Source organism: Triticum urartu, chromosome 5A (assembly GCF_056163025.1).
Source record: "Triticum urartu cultivar PI428250 chromosome 5A, HENAU_Tu73, whole genome shotgun sequence".
Taxonomy (NCBI): Eukaryota; Viridiplantae; Streptophyta; class Magnoliopsida; order Poales; family Poaceae; genus Triticum; species Triticum urartu.
This window is the reverse complement of record NC_141877.1, coordinates 439,739,022-439,761,590: the sequence shown is the minus strand read 5'-3', so window position 1 is coordinate 439,761,590 and position 22,569 is coordinate 439,739,022. Positions and strand designations below refer to the sequence as shown.

Genomic DNA, 22,569 nt, shown 5'->3' with positions numbered 1-22,569 from the left:
TATCCGATGTCCACAATCTCTGCTGTACGGCCAACCATGCAATTTTTTTGCATTTGAGAATGGCCCCACTCCGCCAAATGCACTCATAAGTTTCATATTTACTTTTACCATAAATGAGATCACGAAAAACCAAGAGCACATATTAGGCTGGTCGTAATGGGAGTATCATACGCGGTATTATGCATGCCAACTAGACTTTTTGAATGATGTGACACACAATTAAATGAGCAAAGAAAGGGTATGGTATCATATTAAATGTTGTACTACTTTATGTTATGCATGGCAATTAATAAAGTATTGTAAGATACTAACTTATGATACTATGCATTACGAAAGTAATATCATATACTAGTATGATACTAGTATCATATGCATGATACTAATATACTATACTCCGCATTACAACCAGCCTTAAGCTTTGCTAATTCATAATCGAACCAGGTTCGAGCTCTTTGTAGGCCCGGTTTGCGCTTTTGTCCGAAAAGAGTGGAAAGCACATCCAAGCCTCAATTGTTTCGAGCTATATATTGCTTTCCTAGTTATATTACTGGTACGATAAGTAAGGTAGAGTGAAAGTTGCCGAGCGCTCTTTACCACCGCTAACCTACGCCATCCATCTGCACTCCACGAGCGTAAATACATTACTCAAAAGACCAGTCGTTTCACTCCCATATAATCCAACAGAGAAGAAAGCGGCCGCTAAAAAGACAGCGAAAAAGCGAGCCTCGACCGAGAAAACACCAGGACGCGACGGTTTTTTTACCCCGAAAAGTCCCGCGGTCAAAAAGGGGGCAAGGCGGCCAGGGCACGCGGTGCCAGGAGCCCCCAGCCGTTTCCAAGCTGGGCACGCCGTGCCGCACACGGCCACGGAGCCGTATCGCGCGCGCGCGCCAGTCCAGTTCGTTTTTGGCCCCGTCGCCGCGCCTCGACCACCGTCCTCTCCTCGCCCCGTCCGTCCACCGGAAAGCTCCCCCCCGCTCGGCCGCACATGCCAGGCCTTGGACGCACTCGCCTCACCGCACCCTACCCTACCCCACCCCTTCCCCAGGGATTCAGATCCGGAACCGGCGGGCCCCGCCCACGCTCACGCCCAAAGCGCTCCCCGGTCGGGTCCGGCCCAGTTCGATCCGATCCCAGCCGGGTAGTACGGCCCCGGCCCTCCGCGCGCAGGGCCAATCAAACACCGGGAGTACAGACCAGACCCTGTCTTCTCCCCCTCCGCCCCGCGGAACACCCGGGTCGCGATCCCGCGGGATCCGTCAACGACCCACTGACCCCGGGCGCCACCACGGGAGGGCGCCCCACATGGCAGTGTGCGCAGCGCCCGCCGTGGGGCGCTAGGAGTTCCGGAGGAGGATCCGCTAGGCACGGACGGCGGGTCGGGGCCGGGGTCGAGGTCGGCGCCCGAGCTGGTCACCTCCCCCGCTAGTTATAAGAGACCCCTCAGCCTGCCTCCCCTCCCCTCCCTTCTCTCCGCTCCACCCACTCCCCCCTCTGCTCCCTCCCTGCTCCCCTCCGATCTGCGTTCGCGGCTCTCTCTCACGCCGGCGGCGGAGCAGCAAGATCCGTCGGAAATTGAGGAGCGGGACGGCGCCGGGGAGCGGCGGCGGCGAGCAATGGACGGCATAGGAGGCGCGGGCAAGCTCACGCGGACGCCCTCCTCGCTGCTGCGCTCCCCGACGGTGCGCAACTGCGCCTCCTTCCAGGCGGTGCTGGTGGAGGACCCGGAGCCCGACGACAAGAAGTCGCAGGCGCCGGCGCAGGGCAAGGCGCTGCACCCGCACGGCCTGCGCCCGGGCGGCCCGCCCCACCCGGCCCTCATCCTCGCGCTGCCGCTCGCGCTGCTCCTCCTGCTGCTCCTCCTCCGCGACGACCGCCACCTGCTCCTCCTCGCCGCCGCCGCCACCGCCGCGCTCGCCGCGGCGGCCGCCGCCGCGCGCCTCCTCCGCGGCCGCCTGCGGATGCGCCGCTCCCCGCAGTCCGGCTCCGTGCAGTGGTTCATCGGCGACGAGGACGACAGGCCGCACCACGCCCGGGACACCAAGGGCCGGGCCGCCGCGCACGGCCGCGTGGTGCGGGAGGGCGTCGAGTTCTACAGCAATGGGGACTGCTACGAGGGGGAGTTCCACAAGGGCCGCTGCAACGGCAGCGGCGTCTACAACTTCTTCGGCAAGGGCAAGTACGAGGGGGACTGGGTGGACGGCAAGTACGACGGCTACGGCATCGAGAGCTGGGCGCGCGGCAGCCGCTACCGCGGCCAGTACCGCCAGGGCCTCCGCCACGGCCACGGGGTCTACCGCTTCTACAGCGGCGACTGCTACGCCGGCGAGTGGGCCGGCGGCCAGAGCCACGGCATCGGCGCGCAGACCTGCTCCGACGGCAGCTCCTACGTAGGGGAGTTCAAGTGCGGCGTCAAGCACGGCCTCGGCAGCTACCATTTCCGGTGAGCCTCTTGCCAGCGAAATTCCCTGCTTTGATTTGGTCACACTGTTGGTTTCCATATCTCAGCAACTGTTCGATTGCTTCATTAATAACTCCCAACAACCTTACTAGTAGCAGTAATAATTCAAGCCTTACATCTTCATTCATTCACAGTAGTAATAATTCAAGCAACATCGGCGAGAAATTTGGTTGCTAATTTCTAACTTTCCATTGCAATTTGTTTCAGAAATGGCGATCGCTACGCCGGGGAGTACTTTGGGGACAAGATCCATGGCTTCGGTGTCTACCGCTTTGCCAATGGCCATTGCTACGAAGGCTCCTGGCATGAAGGCAAGAAGCAGGGGTTCGGAATGTACACCTTTCGGAACGGCGACAAGCGATCCGGGGAGTGGGACTTCGGGACTCTCAAGAGCCCCCTGCCCCCAACAGATCCTTCAGTCGAGCGCGCCGTGCAGGTACAAACCGATTTGCTTGGACATATTGCTCCCTAGGAGCCCTGCCACTGCAATTCCTTGTGGAATTCTAATGGTTCCATTGTATGATGATGATCAGGCTGCGCAACGGGCCGCGGAGAACGCCTTCCACCTGCCGAGGGTCGACGAGCAGGTGCACAAGGTGGTCATGGCCGCGAACAGGGCAGCCACGGCGGCGCGGGTGGCGGCGATCAAGGCGGTCCAGAACAGGATGGACGGCAAATTCTGCGACACCTATGTGTGAAGTGTGTGTGTGTGTTCAAGGAAACATGCCCCTTTCCTCTAACTGTACATTAGGGTAGCGAAGAAGGCCAATAACACTAATCGGCGAGTTTCAGACGACGGCGACGGCGACGACGACCGGGGCGGCACAACCGCCTGCTCCGAGTCAGTGTGAGAGAGAGATCAGCAACAAGGCGGGAGCGCCTCCGAGGAGGAGCGGAGCTGACAAGTTTTGCATTTCAAAAACAGCTCAGATCCTGCGACGATCGACGATCGCGATCGCGATCATCATCGGCGGTCCCTCCCTTCCCCCCTCTTCCTTCCAGCAAGCTGTAAATTGTACATAGATCCAAGTTGTATCAATGGAAGAGTGAGCCTTTCCAGTTCAGTCGCCCTTCTTGGTTCTTATTACCACTTGCTGCATATCCTAGGCAAGTTCTCTGTGTGCATTGCACTTGCACATACCACGAATGTGCTTGTGCTTCCGCTTGCACCTGCTGCATTTTCATGGCACCAATCTAAATCTTGACTGCCCGGGCCGGACGCCATGTGCGGTGATTCCCCATTTTGCAACGGTAGGACACGGAGATGCACATGGGGGATTGTGAATTTCTTCCGGTCTGGTACCCCCTTTGCTGCCTATCCACTCCCTGAATCTGAGCCCCACCGTGTTGATTCAAAACCGGCAGCAGCGATTCATAGCCCTGGGCCCCCCTGCTGCCCCCAGATTTTCCCACCAGAAACATGAATGCAGGGGAGGAAGAAATCATGGAGGAAATGTTAGGCTGTCGCAATTGCGTTGTTGTGTGCCGGGGGAAGTGCTGTTGCTATATGCTATCCGTCCATTTTGTGGATCATGACCATTTTGAGGATCATGTCCATTTTCTGGATCAGGACAATCATGCCACCAACCAATGATTCCGCTGCATTATATATGTTGCATATGCTTATATATTCCGTAATGTCAGAAATCCCCATTATTCCGAATGCCTCATGGTGACATGGTCGCTCTTATCTTCGCGCCGATCCACGTTAACGTCCCTTGGGAACATGTTTGCTGTTGAAACCGTTTGACCCGCAAGTCTGTCGATCGATCGCACAAACATTGGGCGCATAACACATGGTTCAAATGTGCTGTGGTGCCCTAGAAACATGTCGCGGTCCAATTGTTGCTGATAGCGGCCTCAAGCAGAGACCAAACAGGGGTTGTGATACTCAGTAGCCCCTACACTGCTCCAGACAAAACCTGCTTAGGTAGGAGCATGGATTAACTTAGTCCTCCAATCTGCTGGATTGCTCATCTCAAGGTGGCACACACTGTTTCTGCTTCTCACTGGCTGGCGGCTGCCATGCCTTCCTCCACAGACCACAGTGTGACGCAGTGTGTGCATGCATGGCGAGAGCTCCTGTTGTTTCCACAGTGCAATCAAAAACATGGGCGGGAAGGGGAGGGGAGGAACCAACGGCGGCCGGTTTTCTGGCCCCGGCAGCTTCTCCTGTTTCTGTTTCCGTTTGAATGAAAAAGCAGCAGGACAGGAGCCAACTTGTGCTTTCCATTCCAACGTCTTTTCTCCTTTTGTGCAGATGCAAGAGGGTATAGACATGATTATCATTGGCCTCGCACAAAGGCTAATTGCAAACCCGGCATGAGCCTAACACATCGTTAATTATATGTAATAATCTGCTTGCTTATTCTATGTCCAGGGCTTGAATCATACTAGTGACATGCCTAAACTAAGAGGAGCATCTCATCTGTTCATGACATGATTGTTGTGTTTTGTTTGATGCTCCAAACCATTTTTCCCTGCGACTTGCTCACCTGTTTTGGGACATGGAAAAATCCCCCTTATTTCTTTGAGCGCTAACTGAAAAAAATAAACAAATGAACTGAATTGTTCATCCGAACAAACGGGGCCTTGATCGAGCGTGAAGGAAGTCAACTCGCGCCTGCTGATCCCATGATGCTCTCTCGCTTGCGTGAGAAGCAGGTCACACATACTATGCATGGCCCGCAACGGCATGCATGGACCCGTTCATCCCTTTTACCATTTTCTTTCTTTAATTAAATAAATCAATTCACCGGCTAATATAGTAAACAAATTCCCATGGTTTCGTTCAAAGAATGCGTCGCTGCCAGCAGACATTGCTTTCGGTAGCCATCATGTGACCAGGCACCCGATCCATCCGTTGTTTTGTGATTTATATTTCCATGACGCATCGGTCATGGGCTACTTACTACTTATGATACTGCAATGCCGACCATTTTACAAGTAAGAAAAAGAAGGCGCCGCGGTGTGATCTCCGCTCCGACAAATAGTAAACAGGGGTAGCCGGCCGTGGAAAGGATCGCCCGCCTTGTAGCCTCCGCTTGTCGCCTGCCTGCGTTCAAAGCGCACGCAGACGCAATCACTTCACAGCAAAAAACATACGCGCACACGAATCTTTTTTTTGCCATCTACGAGTACCAAGTATTTTTCTTTTGTCCAAGCAAACAAGAGGCAACGTGCGGCTTTCCTCCGCTTGTGCATCACACACACGCCTCATGCAGTCGTGCTCGTGGATGGAGCAGGTGATCGACGTTCCAAACGAAATCGCCACATTGGTGGTGCATCTTCTTCTTTTCATACTCATTATACTTTCCTTTTTCAAGTTAAAAAACATTTTATTTTTTGTCCAAGTGTGTGGACAAGACTCAAGAGGAAGAGGAAGAAGAAGAAGATGGATTCGGTCTGCCCGATCGTGGCCCGTTTGAACTTTGAAAGATGAATGAAGATCGTGTGCCTGCTCTCGTCAACGGCGGTGACGCCGCAGGTCGGGCCTGCGTGCGCATTCACGCCATCGATCGTGCGTTTTCTTGGTGGTGCATTGGTTCAGCAGCGTACTAGCAGAGGAGCAGAGCAGCGCGCTCCGCCGGAGGGTCTCGTCGGGCAGGTGGGTGGGTGGTGGTGGTGGTGTTGGTGGGTGGCGGATCGCGGAGCCAGGTAACACGGGGGGAGTCTCGCCTCGGCTTTGGCGGGCTGAGAAACGGCCGGCAGTGAAGCGATTGAAAAATGCGTGCGACCCGACCCGACCCGACCCGCGCCATTTCGTTCACGTCCCAGCTCCTTTTTTTTTTTGACGAAACACGTCCCAGCTCCTTGGGGCGGCCCTTTTGACTGTTGACACCGAGGGGAGGGGAGGGGAGGGGATGGGCCGGGATTCGACCGATTCTGTTGGGTGTTTGACGCACACAAGAGTTTGCTGAGGTCAGAGGCCTTTTCATTTCGCTTCATTCATGCGTCCGTCCCAAGTCCAACCACGGGACGGGAGCAGTAAATGTGCGTGCGGGAGCACGTCGTTGGCGGTTGGGGCGTACGTCAGGTCACGGTTATAGTTACACAACGGACGTGTTTTATAGCACTCCTCCTACTGGCATTTGTGTTACTGTTAATACGTACATACTTCCTCCGTTTCGGTTTACAAGTCCTGCGCGGTGAAGTAATACTACTTACTACCAGGTTTGCTTGGTTGCTTGCGACGGTGATTACCAGTAGTACTTTGTAGTACCAGCATCCGATGTCCTTTGGTTTGGTACTAAGTACTAGTAAGTAATTAGCATCCGATGGAGTAAAAGAAAGAATACAAAAAGTTGTACTGGCACCGTGGGAGTAGATACTGGTACTACTAGCAGAGTGCCGTACTAAGCACCTGCTAGCAATCATAAACAAGCACCCCCACCGTACTGCTAATTCGTACCCCTTGGCCCTGGCGTGGAGATTCAATATTAGTACTACTCTATTACCAATCATACCAGCAGGATGGCCGGTCACTGCGTTGCATCTCGAATTCTCGATGCAGAGACCGCTCGGGAGCCGCACTTTTCTTTCGTGCCATGTGCGAGAAATTAGACGTTGGAAACTCGCCCGTACGCTTCTTTTATAGTACACACAAGTACTCCAGGTCGGCAACGGCAAACCAAGGGCGCGCAGGCAGACGCGCCGATCGCTCATCATGGGAGCAGCTTGTTTGCCAAGAGAAAAGAAATCATCTTCATGGTTGCAACCAGGCACAGACAGGGCTCGCGTGACAGCCACATGCAACTATGCTCGACAGCCGGTCTAAACTACAATTTCGATATTGTCCACCAGCGCTGTAACAAATATCGACGGGACAGTGCCGTTGACGAGCGCCGGGCCATTTGTTTATAGAGTATGTGTGTATATGTGTGCGCGCGCGATTATTCGTGCCGCAACATGCTGACGGCGCAAAGGCGAGGGATAATCTATTTTTCAGCCCGTCGCATCAGTCGCTGTCGCCTGTCGCGGGAGAGAGAGAGAGAGAGAGAAGCGAACGGCAATCAGCATGGCATGGCGCCGCATGCCGCCCGCCGTGCCATGGCGGCGTGCGTGAGGTGTGTGTGAACCCGGGCAACGGATTGGCATCGGGAGAAAAACGGTCGCGCGTCTGGTGCGCCACGTCCCGCCCCGTATGACCGACCGGTGCGACCCGGCGCGCCCGTTCTTATCGTCGTCTGATTCGTTTCCCAACCAACCGTCGTGTGTGGCGCTGGGTAACTGCGATGGTAACAGCAGGCCAGAGTTTTCATGGCGCACGCAAGAAACAACAACCCAATCCACGGGTGATCTACCTCCTTGGTTTGTGACGCAGCGTCGTGCACGGAATGGCTCGTTCGCGGCTACGAGTTTCGCGAATCGCACGGATGGTGCCGTGTGCGGGCGACGTTTTTGCCCGGACGTGTCGTGCGTGTAATGTGACAATCTGATCATGACACCAGGGGAACCGGTGTCGCGGAAGCAAAAGGGAGTGGGGTTGACACATTTTATTTGGCTCGCGATGATAGGGCTTTCAGATGTCAATGATAGGGCTCAAGCTTTGGTAGATCGATTATATTAGGAGGTAGAGCTTCACAAGTGCATGTTTTTCACCTGTAGTAGTACTACAGATCAAGCAGTCTGCCGTGCTCATTTGGATTGACGGAGCGATGACAGGACGGGTGAAAAGGCCCGAGCAAATACTAGCACTATCGCAGCCGCAGTTTTGCTCCGCAAAAGTTCTAGCACTCGTACGACCGTCAGCCGCCCCGAGCAATCACCATCGCCTTACACAGACAAAATAGCGAGGACGCAAGAGATGAAGTCACAGACAGGACATACAGATAACCGCCGCCAGGAAAGTGTTACTACATGCATCGCACCGGAATGCGGATCAGATCAGGCAGGACTTTATTCAAACAATCAATCAACAGCTACACGAAACCGCGCCGCCCAATCATTTCATTTCTTCCTCAGCTTGGCCTTCATCCGGTCCACCGCGGCCCTCAGCGTGCCGTCGTCCTTGCAGAAGGTGAACCTCACCAGGTTCTTCCCGTCCTCGGGGTTCAGGTAGAACACGCTCGGCGGGATGGCCACCACGCCCACCTCGCGGATCAGGTACTCGCAGAACTCGATGTCGTTGTCAAACCCGAACGGGGTGTGGTCGACCATCACGAAGTAGGTCCCGCTCGAAGGGTAGACGATGAAGCCCGCGGCCTTGAGCCCGTCGACCAGGAGTGCTTTCTTCGCGCCATAGTCCCGCTTCAGCTCCTCAAAGTAGCTGTCGGGAGCTCTCAGGGCTGCCGCCGCTGCTGATTGCATCGGCGTGGAGGTGGCGAATGTGAGGAAGGAGTGCGCCTGCCTCACGCCCCATGTTAGGTGCGGCGGTGCTATCGCCCAGCCGATCTTCCATCCGGTCAAGGAGAACGTCTTCCCCAGAGAGTTCATGGTGACGGTCCTCTCATACATGCCGGGAATAGAAGCCATTGATATATGATCCGCCTCGAACGCCAGCTTGTCGTAGACCTCATCAGCAAAGAGCAACACGTCATTTTCCTTGCAGAGATCAGCAATGAATTCAAGCTCCTCCCTTGTAAACATTTTCCCGGTAGGGTTGTGAGGTGTGTTGATCATTATTGCTCTGGTGTTCTTTGAGACTGCGGCCTTTAGCTCTTCAAGAGGGACTGCAAAGTCCGGAGGGCGGAGTGTAATGGCTTTGACATTCGCACCAGCCATGGACAGTGTAGCCTCATAAGAATCATAGAATGGAGCAAACAAGATCACTTCATCCCCAGGGTTGATCAGACCCAATATCGTTGCAGCTATTGCTTCTGTGCACCCAGATGTAACAGTAACTTCCTTATCTGGATCGATCTGCAATCCACTGTCCTTGAGAAATCTTTCAGCAACAGCTGAGTTCAGTTCAGGCACACCATACCCTCTTGCATACTGATTTTTCCCAGCCTTGATAGCCTCAATAGCAGCTTCTTTTACAAAGTCAGGGCCATCAAAATTGGGAAAGCCCTGACCAAGGTTTATTGCTCCATGCTTCACTGCAAGCATGCTCATCTGTGTGAAAATTGTTGTTTTAAACTTCTCCAACCGCTTCGCCACCTGCAATACATAAGAGATTAAATCACAAGCTCAAGTTTATATATACTATGACAAGAAATACAACTCTAACTCGTTTAAGAATGGATACAAACACAAGAAAAACCTATATTACTCAATAAAACTAGAATACATCGAAGCAAAATTTATGTTTAATCCTATCATCATAGAAGTCACAGAAGAATCCCTGGACATCTGGTTCATGCCAGTTGAACTTTAACAATACTTTACCAAGCATGAAAGTTATGCATCGTGCTGTACACATAATATGTTTGTAAAGTGGACAGGTTTTACAGTTTTGACTGTTGATTCGACATTACAAACGGTCGTGCCTTGGCAAAATCCAAGGTTCTAAGCAACAGTTTGGCTGACATTCTTATGTCCAACCTCTCTTCTGTCATCTATTTTGGAGTACCCAGACTCCGCACGCATACATAATAAAAAGAGAGAGATCAAAATGATCAAACTGCTCCAAACTCTGCAAAACAAAAGAAAATCGCGTAACCAGCAGGAGCTCTACCTTTTCATATAGAAGAAGAGAGTTGACCAGTTAATAAGGAAAACTGTCCGAAAACCGTCAAAATCTGCAATTGGGTGTAAAAAAATGTTCCTTGATTTTCTCTAACCAACATGCTATCCCTGGCGTCATGGCTGGCAATACCATGAAACTAAAATCACCTAGATACAGGGCATGCCGGGTTATGGCCATGATGAAGTAGGACAATCACAAAAGTGGCACCATTGTTTTTTGTCATGCACTCATGCCGATTTTTAGCCCTACATTATACAATATTGTACCCTTTCGTGCTGCACGAATTTCATCGGAACTCAACATTCTATCTTCCAATATGGCTTTCACACAAGTGTGTATTTTCAATTTCCCCGTGGGAAAAGTGTGTATTTCACTTCACATTTGTAGGTACGAATTTAATAGGAACTAGACAGGTATGGTCAGAGCAAGCATGGAAGTAGTAGTTGATGAGTAATAATGGGACTGACCAGCAAGATGCGAATTTGTGGTATTTTGGATGGTCTACCACTTTCTAATAAGTTAATAAAATCCAATAAGGAATGACCAACAATCTACATGCATGCTAAAAGTTTGTTTCTTTCTCCTAAACTTGTTTTGTTCCCTGTCTGATGTATATAATTTCCGGAGGAACCCCCTTTTTTTCTGTTGAACATAGACCCAATTTTTCCCTTTTTTTTTGATTCCTTAGAATCTTTTTTTTGTCTTTCTGGCGGTATCAAACAGCCACCTAATATCTTATCCGCCTCTCTTTTTTATACATAGGTCGTCGATTCGGCATTGGTTAAAAAAGGGCAGGGTGCCCCCTTTTTTTCTCTCTAGTAAATAGTTCAAACCATTTTATCGATATGAGTGTTCTATATCAGATAAATTTTACATTAGCTATTTCCCGTGGGCTATGTTCTGCATCATAAGTTGTAAAAATTCAGATTGTGCTAGCAAAACCAACTTCTTCCTATCTGCCTAAAACTCCCTACAGTAATTCTTTTGACTAATGGCATGGGAAACTGCAACCACGCCAAAATAGAAGTCCACTTTACCCTCTAACTATTGGCTTGGCTCACTATTTTTGGGCTATCTGGAGCATTTTATGTCATGGCCGATTTCTGCAAGGACAAAATGGATGTAACCAAAAAATGGAAATAAAGTAATAGTGTAGTCCGTAGGGTGGTACACGCACATATAAATTTTGGTTTTACAAATGACAATGTACAACCTGTTCTTTACATGGGTCATTGGCTCATAGCCGTGGAAAACTGGAAAATAGTAGCAGTCTAACATATGGACCTTTATGGTACATGGCAGAATGCAGAGTATAAACATGTATGGAACGAACATAAGCGGTACTAGAATTCTTTGAATAAGGCACATAGTTTCCATCTGCATTATTTATATATACAGCTATTGAATAATTGATACTCTCTCCGTCCCAAAATTCTTGTCTTAGATTTGTCTAAATACGGATGTATCAAGTCACGTTTTAGTGTTAGATACATCCGTCTCTAGAAAAATCTAAGACAAGAATTTTGGGACGGAGGAAGTAGATAATATGGGCCTGACCAGAAAGGTGGGAATTTCTACCCAAATAGAAAAGAAAGAAAGAAAGAAAGAAAGAAAGATGGGAATTTGAGATATCTTGGATGGTTTATGCCGTCACTTCTCTTCTTAAATGATTGCCGGACAGAAGGGATTCCGTTATAAGTTTAGACAGAGTCAATATTTATATTAAGATATTGATAATTTTCTCTTAAACATTTAATTGATATCCCCATTCTGATGTTCTTACATTCTGGAAGAAAAAACCACAGTAGTTAACTTCTGCAGCAAAAGCTGCGAACATTCTTGTGCTAGCTTCCTGTTATGCTTCTTAGCACTAATACTAAACAAATAACTAAACTAACTTCATATAACTCAGTGAAGTAGTACTTTTAACCAATCGCATAAGAAACTTCAAGTCTGCGACTACACAAAATAAAGAAGCTAAAATTGAACGGATATTGTCTACGACAGTTAGGTTTTCCCTTTCCTTGTTAAATGGACCCAACAAATGTTTCTCATCTACATACAGCTGAACATGCCATTCACAGTAGCAAATGTCATGGCATCGAACTGAAGTTATAACTAGCCTGAAGATTACTTTGATTTTCTAGCAATGCAGCTTGCCTATATTGGAGCTACTCCTAACCTCAGCTCACGTGGTAGGTGGTATGCACAGCAGAAGCTGCTGAACCGAAGCAACTCAAAGCCTAAAATCAGAATCAGCTGGTCTCCACTCTGCAGCAACTAGTTCGATAGATAGGAGATTGGGTAATAACGCTTTCAGGGCTATGCGTTTTGATTCCCGACTGTGAGTAGCCACATAGAGCCGCACCCGCGAGCTGGAACCTGAGCCACCGAACCCCACATAGCGAGGCGTCAGGAAGAGAAAGGGAGAGCGACGCGCACGGACCTGCACGGGCCGCTGCTCCGCGGGCTTGGCGGCGCCGTTGTCGGCGGGGGCGGCGGTGGAGAGGGCCGCGGAGGCGGAGGCGGGGGCGGATGCCATCGGCGAGATCTTCTTCCGGAGGGAGGCGAAGAGGGAGCGACGGAGCGAGGAGGAGGAGGCGGAGGCGAGGTTTAATGGCATGAGCCCATGGGCATGGAGAGGGACGGCCGTGGAGGTGGAGGTGGAGACGGGGGCGGCCAGATTCATGACAGGAGGAGCCGTGCGTGCGTGCGTCGCGCCGCCACCCGCTGTGCGGCGCCTTTTGGCGAGACGAGACTGCCAGGTGGGGCTGCGTGTGGGTTACAGTGAATGACGGGTGGGCCCGGACGCGTCGCTGGCCCGCGCGTCATTGTGGGAAACTGCTTTCCGTTTGGTCGTCTGCTCGTTTGGGACCGGAGATGCCGCCGTATGTGATTCGAGGTCGGGGCCCTCGTCGGCGAGTGAGCTCTATGGCTCCAGTGTTGTCGCGTGCCATCGAATCTGGACGGGTTTTTGCTGACCGTCCGTAGTGGTGGGCCAGCAACCAGGCACTCGGCAATGCGTCTCTGTGAAGCCCCATGCGGCCTGTTGGGCTGCTCCATGCTCCTTTACCAGCCCAGCAAAGCACCGAACAGCAGAAGCCCATTTCGGTCGTCCCATTTCCCAAATCATTTGCCTCCCCCAAATCCGGCGAGCCAAAACGGCAAAACCCCACCTAAAACCTCGCCAGCCCCCGCCACCACCGGCGACGGCGACCATGCGCCGTCACCTCGACCTGCTCCCCCGCCTCCTCCTCCTACGCCGCCACGTCCACCGCCGCGCCAGGCCCGGGGCCTCGCCGCCGCCGCCCCCGCCGCCCAACCCGCCGCGCCCGCCGCAGAAGCCCGAGCCCGTCACCATCCACGGGGAGACGTGGCACGACAGCTACGCCTGGATGGGCTCGCTCTCCGACGCCGCCGCCATGCGCCACATGGACGTCCACATGGAGGCGGAGGAGAAGTACGCCGAGGCCTGCCTCGCCGCCGCCGCCGCCGACCGCCTCGCCCGCAAGCTCCAGCTCGAGATGGCCTCCCGCCTCGCCTCCGACGCCTGCACGCCGCCCGCCCGCTGGGGCCCCTGGCTCTACTACCGCCGCGCGGACGAGGGCAAGCAGTACCCCGTGCTCTGCCGCCGCTCCGCCGCCCTCCATGGGGAGTTCGTCTCCTACAGCGACCCCTCCGCGGGGTTCGACTTCACCGCTGGGAAGCGCATCGAACAGAAATTGGTGGATTACAACAAGGAGGCCGAGCGATTTGGAGGTAATTAAATTTGACCTTGCTACTATTCCAGTCGTCTCGAGCATGAGGGCTTCTGTTACACAGTCATTGTTATTTTTACCTTTCAAAGTGCCGTGTCAATGGCTCAATGCTATTTACACCTCTTAATAATTCATTGCTATTATTGTGTGCATTCATTCTGTTTTATGGACTCGATAGACTGAGAGGTTTGATATCCTGGTGAAGCAAATGTGAGGTTTGGTGTTTAATTGCTGTAGCTGTTGTTTATATTTGATTTTATCATTGGTATATACATTTGTTAGCAGGACGAAATATTTTCTTGACTTGCTCCTACCCTTGTTACCTAGTAAGTACTCCCTCCGTCCGGAAATACTTGTCATCAAAATGGATAAAAGGGATGTATCTAGATGTATTTTAGTTCTAGATACATCTCTTTTTATCCATTTTGATGACAAGTATTTCCAGACGGAGGGAGTACCTTTTTACCATCTAGGCATCTGCCGCGTGTTACCTTAGAATTACCAGAAGTTTGGGCATTTGTTAGTTAGTGCCAAATAAGTTTGCTAGGTTGTACTCCCTCCGTTCCTAAATATAAGTCTTTGTAGAGATTCGAATATGGGCTACACACGGAGCAAAATGAGTGAATCTACACTCTAAAATATGTCTATATACATCGGTACGTAGTCCATATTGAGATCTCTAAAAAAACTTATATTTAGGAACGGAGGGAGTAATTGCATAATGATACTGCAGTTGATCATTGATGTGCTATAAATTATTGCTAATGATAACTGGTGAACGTCAGCTGGGAGGGGGATGGCAAGGGAACTTTTTTTTTGTGGCAACTTTAGCTGGTAGGAGATGGCAAATCCTGCCCTTTTTTGCCGCAAAATTTATCTTCTTTCCATAAATTGCCATGCGTTTTGTGAAGAAACTGGCAACCCCATACAACTAAACTTGCGATCTAAAACGTTCGCAAATGCCAACCCCTCCCAGCGAACGTTTGCCAAATATTGCGGTCCTAAATTGTTCTCCACAATCATGATAGTACTTGATTTTTATTTCATTTTTGCTGTTTTAATTCTATGATCTTGCTGTATTGTTCTTGTATCGGCTTGTGATCTGAATAGTACAAATATTGTACACTTACCAAATATCAAGTCGAAGGCTAATAAAGATACTCTGGTGCATCCCCACCCTGCCATTTTTTATGCTTTATGCACTTTGCCAACTCTGCACTAGAGAATACAGACATAAATACTTCATCTTTGGAGGAATACACTTGCTAAATCATTTTGGTACTGAAGTGGGCGTTCGAAGGTAGTTAGTCCTTTTTTAGTTCTGATTATTCATATTACAAAAGCTAAAGCCTATCGATATTATGCAGGATACTCATATGAGGAGCTATCTGAAGTTTCTCCAGATCACCGCTTCATTGCGTACACCATGTATGACAAAGATAAGGATTCTTTCACTTTAATGGTCAGGGATCTGGTGACGGGCACACTATGCGATAAACCTCGTGCTGATCGGGTCTCAAATATTTCATGGGCTATGGACGGGAAAGCACTAGTTTATATTGTTACAAATGAGGACAGAAGGCCATATAGGTTGGTGGATTTGTTTTTGTTGCGTCGGTTCATCTATGCTGTGCTGTATTGCACTGTAACTGAAGTTTTTCTTTGGTAGGCTGTTTTGCAGCATTATTGGATCAAACAAGGATGATATTCTTATATTGGAAGAACCTGATGAGAATATTTATTTGAATATCAGACATACCAAGGATTTTCGGTTTATAACGTTAAATGTCTTTTCTGACACACACTCAAAGGTTCTGCTTCTCGTACACCCTATCTTTATTATTCGTAGTTGGTCCCCTGTTTGTTACTCATTCAAGATTATCCTTTTGCAGGTATATTTAATAAGGGCTTCTGACCCCTTGTCCAGAATGACACTGGTATGGGAAGGTGAATCCCAAGTTCATTGCATTGTGGAGCATCATCATGGACGCCTGTATTTATTCACCGATGCTGCAAGAGAAGGTGTCTGTGTTAATTCACATTACCTAATGCAGTGTGATGTGGAATCTCCTGGGCCAAAGAGTTGGAAGGTTTGTGCTATGCATCTACTATGTCATGTCAAAGTTGTCCGAGTGCACCTGTCACGAAAAATGTTGCTCTGAGTTAATTGGGACAAGTGACTTTGTGCGGTCTATTTGACACTATTTTGATGTTTGAATTCAGAATGTCTTCCTTGAGGAACCAGGTATTATTCTTGAAGATGTTGACTTTTGCAATACTCATATGGTGCTTATTCTGAGACAAGGCAGAGAACTCAGACTTTGTTCAGTTAATCTGCCTCTACCTGAAAAAATCCAAGTAAGTCAATCTTCTTTTCGTATGATGTTATATACAAGAGCCTAAGTTGAGAAATGATCAAATGAATAATTATACATTTTCCTAGTGATGGCCTCCCACACAGTCTGTTACTCTTTCGGGAGTGACGACATTGCAAATCTTTGTTGTTCACTAAATTTACTCAGTCCGCAGTCATATAGCCTAATTGGATATCTGAAACTGAGCTATGATTCTCATCATTTTTAGCATATTTTCCTGTTATTGGCTATTCATATGCTGCAACCATAATTGTATATTATAGAACTATAACTTTTCGTATTCAATTCATTTCTCAGGTACCTGCTCATCTATCAGATTTTCACCCACTTGACTTGCCTCTTCCCGATCATGTGTGTCAGATATTATCTGGCCCAAATTATGATTACTATTCCTCAACAATGCGTTTCACAATATCATCACCTGTGGTATGCATATCTGGCTGCTGTTTGTCTGAGCTCATTGTTTCATCCTTCTACACCATCGACACTGGGACAGTTGTTTTTCGTTTTGCTTTGCACAGCAGGGCCAAATTAGTTACTTATACTTTTTTTCTATTTTTATGAAGTAACACCATCTTTCTTACGTATGGAAATGTTGATTTTGGACATCCCATTATTTGGTTGAGATAACTGGCCTTCATTAGTTTATGTAAATACTACCCTAATTGTCTGAGTTGGCTATTTCTCATAGAGAAAACATTTACATGAAAAACTTAAGATGTATTAGCCCTAGATATCCTTTGGTTCTGAGTGTCACTGAAGGTCTTCATTTATAAAGTAGCACAGCAGATGAATGATGCTACAAATGTATTGTAGAAGAAAACATATCCTTGGAAGCCACCTTTCACTCTGCCACCTTCCCAACAGTACACAGTATTTTATCTACTTTGCAATTTAAATCATCTCCTACCATGTTTTCAACGTTATATTTTCTTTTTCTTTTGCGAATTCAGTGCTATGCTTTATTTCCTTTACAAGGTGGTTAAGTGCTAGCAACTTAGTATCTCTTGTGATAATCTGCTTGCACAGTTGTTCATTAGTACATTTCGTTATTATTTCTTATCGTTGTTTTCTGATATCTAAAGGGTTGACTATGGCTGTATCTTGATTTAATTGGCTTATGTAATTGTTGCCTGGCCGCCTATATGTAAACGTGCATTCATACATGATGTCGCTGTTATCCATACAATTAAACCAAATGTAACAAAAAGTTCAACATTATTCATTAGCTGGACTTTTTTTCTTAATATATTTCATGGTAATTAACAAGCAACCTGTTATATATCTACTATACTAGTTAAAAACCTTTTGCTCTATTGTCCTTAAGTTACAACCAACTATTAAACTGTTACTACAATACCACTCCACATCTGGGAAGGTATTGCTTGTGAGTTGTAGCACCTTAGCATTACATTGCTGTCAACTATCTTTGTGGATCTTCTTATTTTGCCATCATGTAATTTAGCGAACTAAAATGGATCAATCAAAATTCGTATTTGTCAGTGTATTTTATTTCTTAGCAGTAACCTAATCTTTCAACTTAGATGCCAGATGCAGTTGTTGATTACAACTTACTAAATGGAAAGTGGCAAATAGTGCAACAGCAAAACATGCTTCATGAGAGAACAAAGGTACTGTATGGGAATGCTTTTGCTTCTAGTGCGGGCAAGCTGTCTTCAGATGGAGCTGATTTGTCAAGTGAAGATTTGGGAGATTGTGACTGGAATGAGCTCTCTGAATACTATGCATGTGAGTACTATGATGTTCCATCGAAAGACGGAGTTTTGGTTCCACTCACCTTGGTATATTCAAGAAAGCACAAGCAAGAGGGGAATCCAGGATTGCTTCATGGGCATGGTGCCTATGGTGAGATTCTGGATAAGCGTTGGCGTAGTGAGTTAAAGAGCCTACTCGATCGTGGTTGGGTGATTGCATATGCTGATGTTAGGTACGTATAGCCTACTTTCTGGAAAAAGGCGTCTTTACCTCCTGAAACAGCAAATGAATTCTTTCTGAAAAGATACCATAGAGACAATTTTCCAGGTCCATATTGACTTCCGTTGTCCCACTGATAATATTTTCAGTGAGAAATGGATGAGTTTGACTGATTTTGGTTCATGTGAGCTTATGCCATCTTCAAAAACATGCCTAACATGCCTGCTTTTGCCTTTAGAGTTTTTACTGGCAACATTCGTATTGACTTAAAAATATATGGTTTCAGGGGCGGTGGAGGTTATGGCAAGGAGTGGCACCGGGATGGTGCACGTACCAAAAAGATGAATTCTATATATGATTTTGTCTCTTGTGGTGAATTTCTTCTTGAAAAAGGTATCATACAAGAAAATAAGCTTGCTGGATGGGGATACAGTGCTGGAGGACTTCTGGTGGCTTCGGCAATCAATACTCGTCCAGATTTGTTCCGTGCCGCTGTTTTAAAGGTATGCATGATTTATGTGTAGCAATCAGTATGTCACTCCATGTTCCCCAAAATTAGATGTCCATGCTAAAGTTTCAAACGAAGCTAGACTCAGTTTGGTTTGCTGAACTGTTCTGGGCTGTGCTTATTTTATAATCTGCTGTTGAAATAACCACAAAAGTAGGCAAAAGCTGATCAAACAAACGCTAAAATATGCAAAAGCGGTGGGGCAAATGCAATAATGGTAATCCACTGCAATGCCAAATGCAGCCTAAATATCTGCCAATCACAAACCAACCGGCCCACACATTTCAAACTTACGTGCAGAATAACCTAGTGATTTTTTTTAAGCCCTTCCAGTGCTGTTTTCTTTGTCACTAGATATGATAGGTAAAAGCAACTAATGACCATTTTTAGTAATGGATTGCCTTCAGGCAAATTAATGTTCTTGAATGGTTTGCTGAGCTTGGAATGGCCATATTAGTCGTCCATTCTTGGTGATCTCCAAGATGTGCTATTACCGCATCTATTGTTGTTCATATTATTGATGATTCATTACCACAACTCACATTTTTCTTTCCCAGGTCCCTTTCTTGGATGTTTGCAACACTCTGCTCCATCCTATTCTACCTCTTACAGCCATTGATTATGAAGAGTTTGGGTTTCCTGTAGACCATGAAGAATTCCTTTCAATCAAGAAGTATTCTCCCTATGATAATATCCAGAAGGATGTCCCTTACCCAGCTGTGTTTGTGACATCATCATTTAATACAAGGTATGCATTACCGGGGTACAGAGTTATGCCTGGACCATTAGGATCCGCAGTATACTTGGCCAAACTTGCTAGTCCTCATTACTCCATACCTTCCAGCATTATAGTCTGCATTCCACTCCTAGGTCAAAACCTTTTGATGCACTGCACTTAATTCCATTTTACTCAAGTTATCTGCATCTGTAGTATACTACATTCAGAGATTAAATTGTAAGTTACCTGCATCTGTACTAATCTAAATTATAGAGGTTGAGTTATATCTGCATTTGGAGTATTTTACTAGAGCTATTGTAAATTGTCTGCATATGGGCTATTCTGCTCTGATCCTCCAGTTATTGTGTTTGACTAAACCAATTATTGCATTTGACAATGATAGGTTTGGTGTATGGGAAGCAGCTAAATGGGTTGCAAAAGTCCGTGAACTTACTCAATATGATCCAGAGCGGCCTGTAATTCTTAACTTGACAACAGATGTTGTGGAAGAAAGCAAGTATTTGGAAACCAAGGAATTAGCAACGGAGACTGCTTTCCTAATTAAAATGGTGAACAATACCTGAACAACATCCTTTGCCTTTCGGCTTCCGAAATTGTTTCTCAAACTCAATGATGCGGCCCATGTGGGACATGTGCTATGTCGCCAGTCCTCCATGTTTAACGAGATCTGAGGATTAGTCCATCGATTGGAGCTTATACGAGGTAACACACTCCTATTCTACTTTCTTACCAAGTAGAAATAACTTCTCTTCCAGATTCCAAGCACATTGATTGTAACACACATGATTGATTGATTCTCTCATCGACTTTCCAGATGTTCTAGGAAAATCATATGCACATATTCCTACATTATATGAGATAGCTGCCCACTCGAGCTATCTTAAATGGCCTGATCTCTTGCCACCACCGACCTGGTCTGCCACGGTTCTACCAATTGTATGATGTTATAATTGGATCATCTCAGTTGAACCATATCAGCGAAACAAGTATTGTTATCTTCCCCCCTTCCATCATGGAATTGACATCATATGTCATGAATTAGAGATGGAACACGCCGTCATCTACTCATTGGCACATTAAGTTAAATTAGGCCAAGATACGCATATTGTATATGGAAAGCTGATACTGCTAAACTGGATGCTAGGTAGGAGTATTGCAAACTCGATTCTTCATGGCCTTGGAGATGCACTGCTGCATAATAGGTGTGCACTATGACAGTGAGACCAGAACATACAACTCTTAGCAGCGGAAGCGCCAAATCAATCTTTCATCCTTTCACTGAAATTCAAATTCTCACAGCCTATGAACGCCTGTAGCAAAGTAAGGAATGAACAACGTGAACTTGGTGTGATAATCAGGGAGGGTGGAACAGTTGGATGACCATGTATACCATAAGTTTTTGTCGATGTGGGAACTTCTACCGATGAGAAGCTGGAAAGATGTCAAGAGGCATGAAGCATTGAACATGGGGGATTCAGTTGGAGAGATATTACATCTGGTTTTCATTTTTGTAGCTTATTTGCACTGGTGATGTTGTTGCTCTGTATAAACCGTACTTCCATCCGGTGCAATTCGGATTAACCGTGGTTGACACCTTGCAGGCTCGATGACAAATGTCCATATATTTGTACAGTACCATTCAGAACTGGAAAAAGAAAGCTAGAGTTCAGGAGTTGTAATGTGAACGAAGTCTCTTTGATTTTTATTTTCTGTCAATCAGTATATTACCTTCTGATAAGATCAATGCCCAACACGGCGTGCAGTCGCGTGTAGCATCATTGTCACTATTACCTTGGGAGAGTTACCAGCGGCAACGGGAGATGTTGTGGTTCCCCCTTTTATTTCAAATTTGATAAAATTGAAATGGCTGTATAGAACCAACTGGATGTCCTATCCTTTCTTAACATGTGTAATTCATGGAAGCTTCCAATGTGAGGGCTCCGTCGTGATGCGAGGGCTCCGCATGCTGTTGCAGTGGTGCTATGAGTGTGCAGATAGTGCTAAACTGGAGCACTGTCGAAGACCCCGAGCATCACTAGTGTTGCATTGGAGCATCGCAGGGCCACCGGAGCAACACCATTGTTGCAGCTCTCGCCGAAGCTACGTCCACGGCGCGGGGATGGAAGCGATGGCATGGTCCTAGTGAGGTCCTGTCATCAAGGAGTACGCAACGGTTGGTCAGGTGGCTGATATTTTACTTATCTTTTCCTAAGACCAGCGGACTGACGCCTAGCAACCGCCTACTGTTAATCATAAACTTAAAAAAACTCCATCCAAAATCCACTCCTAGCAAATCTTTGTATAAATTTCACAAAGTTCCAATACTTCAGAAGATTTCCTTTTGGTATTACCGAGTTAGTTGGGGTTATTATGCTCAAAGATCAAGCCCAATTTTTAGGTAAATTACTAATTGTTAACTATTTTTTTACCACAGTATATGTGAATTCTAACGTCCAAATTTGATGGATCATTAATTTACAAGGAGCATTTTAGTCCTAAATTATCATCAGATCAGTACCTCACATGCACACACAAATGAGCACAATAAAAGGAAAGGAGGGACTATAAATTAGAATATTGTCCTGCGGAGAGCTGGACAGTTATGCTCGAACACCCAACAGTGGATGTAATATCCAACACCCCAACAGTAGGAGTACATAATATCTCAGTGCAAACACATAAAAAGCTGATGGTACACATTGTCTTGCATAGAGTTTGAGGGGTCATCTTTTGATGAACATGCACCAAAATAGTCTCCAGATTCTCCATACTTTTGGTCTGCGGCCAAAACAGGTTTGGTCAATGGCACATTTCATAAAAAAACAGATATCACCTAGCTAGACGATAGAATATTATGGTGAATACCTATATATACAAAAAAACTAATTATAAATTGGAACTGTACTACTAGTGTTAGGATCAAGAAGGAGAAGTGGATTTTGTTACTAAGAATTGTAGTTGGCTTTGAGTTCATACTAATTTCTTTTGATGACATGACATAACCTAACTGCAATGTCACAACTTATGCTATTGTCTCGCTACTCACTAAATCAATATATAGTCTACATTTGCGATGTTATTACCCACATCTGGGCTCAACTGTGATGCCTTCTACTCCCTTCGTTCTAAAATAGATGACTCAACTTTGTACTAACTTTAGTAT

The 22,569-nt window shown here is 47.2% G+C and overlaps 3 protein-coding genes across 4 annotated transcripts; 2 read left to right on the top strand and 1 right to left on the bottom strand.

Annotated features, from left to right (window-relative positions):
- The first annotated feature begins 1,449 nt into the window (after nucleotides 1-1,449).
- LOC125509533 (uncharacterized) lies at nucleotides 1,450-3,525 on the top strand. Its single transcript, XM_048674518.2, has 3 exons — nucleotides 1,450-2,443; nucleotides 2,669-2,897; nucleotides 2,995-3,525. Exons 1-3 carry the CDS (start codon nucleotides 1,617-1,619, stop codon nucleotides 3,157-3,159), a joined length of 1,221 nt encoding a protein of 406 aa, XP_048530475.1. The 5' UTR covers nucleotides 1,450-1,616; the 3' UTR covers nucleotides 3,160-3,525.
- Nucleotides 3,526-8,268: 4,743 nt separating this feature from the next.
- Nucleotides 8,269-12,836, bottom strand: LOC125509532 (uncharacterized). The gene is made up of 2 exons (XM_048674517.2): nucleotides 12,538-12,836; nucleotides 8,269-9,562 (listed from the first exon to the last, which is right to left on the bottom strand). Exons 1-2 carry the CDS (start codon nucleotides 12,778-12,780, stop codon nucleotides 8,411-8,413), a joined length of 1,395 nt encoding a protein of 464 aa, XP_048530474.1. The 5' UTR covers nucleotides 12,781-12,836; the 3' UTR covers nucleotides 8,269-8,410.
- A 27-nt stretch (nucleotides 12,837-12,863) lies between these two features.
- On the top strand, nucleotides 12,864-21,091 carry LOC125509531 (Prolyl oligopeptidase family protein). 2 transcript variants are annotated; one of them, XM_048674516.2, is made up of 12 exons: nucleotides 12,864-13,850; nucleotides 15,217-15,439; nucleotides 15,519-15,660; nucleotides 15,742-15,939; nucleotides 16,073-16,207; nucleotides 16,522-16,650; nucleotides 17,769-18,172; nucleotides 18,446-18,662; nucleotides 19,225-19,415; nucleotides 19,789-20,108; nucleotides 20,221-20,392; nucleotides 20,551-21,091. In XM_048674516.2, the coding sequence occupies exons 1-10, from the start codon at nucleotides 13,310-13,312 to the stop codon at nucleotides 19,967-19,969; spliced, it is 2,361 nt and encodes a 786-aa protein (XP_048530473.2). In that variant the 5' UTR covers nucleotides 12,864-13,309; the 3' UTR covers nucleotides 19,970-20,108; nucleotides 20,221-20,392; nucleotides 20,551-21,091. The 2 variants fall into 2 exon arrangements, with proteins under 2 accessions (XP_048530473.2, XP_048530472.2); XM_048674515.2 differs by having other exon boundaries at nucleotides 20,221-21,091.
- The last annotated feature ends 1,478 nt before the right edge of the window (nucleotides 21,092-22,569 follow it).

Bases quoted from the DNA above. Each gene is read 5' to 3' on its own strand.
- LOC125509533 (XM_048674518.2), top strand. From the start codon at position 1,617: ATGGACGGCATAGGAGGCGCGGGCAAGCTCACGCGGACGCCCTCCTCG. The intron at 2,444-2,668 runs GTGAGCCTCTTG...AATTTGTTTCAG, and splicing joins CTCGGCAGCTACCATTTCCG to AAATGGCGATCGCTACGCCG. The intron at 2,898-2,994 runs GTACAAACCGAT...GATGATGATCAG, and splicing joins CAGTCGAGCGCGCCGTGCAG to GCTGCGCAACGGGCCGCGGA.
- LOC125509532 (XM_048674517.2), bottom strand. From the start codon at position 12,780: ATGAATCTGGCCGCCCCCGTCTCCACCTCCACCTCCACGGCCGTCCCT. The intron at 9,563-12,537 runs GTCCGTGCGCGT...TATGTATTGCAG, and splicing joins CGGAGCAGCGGCCCGTGCAG to GTGGCGAAGCGGTTGGAGAA.
- LOC125509531 (XM_048674516.2), top strand. From the start codon at position 13,310: ATGCGCCGTCACCTCGACCTGCTCCCCCGCCTCCTCCTCCTACGCCGC. The intron at 13,851-15,216 runs GTAATTAAATTT...GATATTATGCAG, and splicing joins GGAGGCCGAGCGATTTGGAG to GATACTCATATGAGGAGCTA. The intron at 15,940-16,072 runs GTTTGTGCTATG...GTTTGAATTCAG, and splicing joins CTGGGCCAAAGAGTTGGAAG to AATGTCTTCCTTGAGGAACC.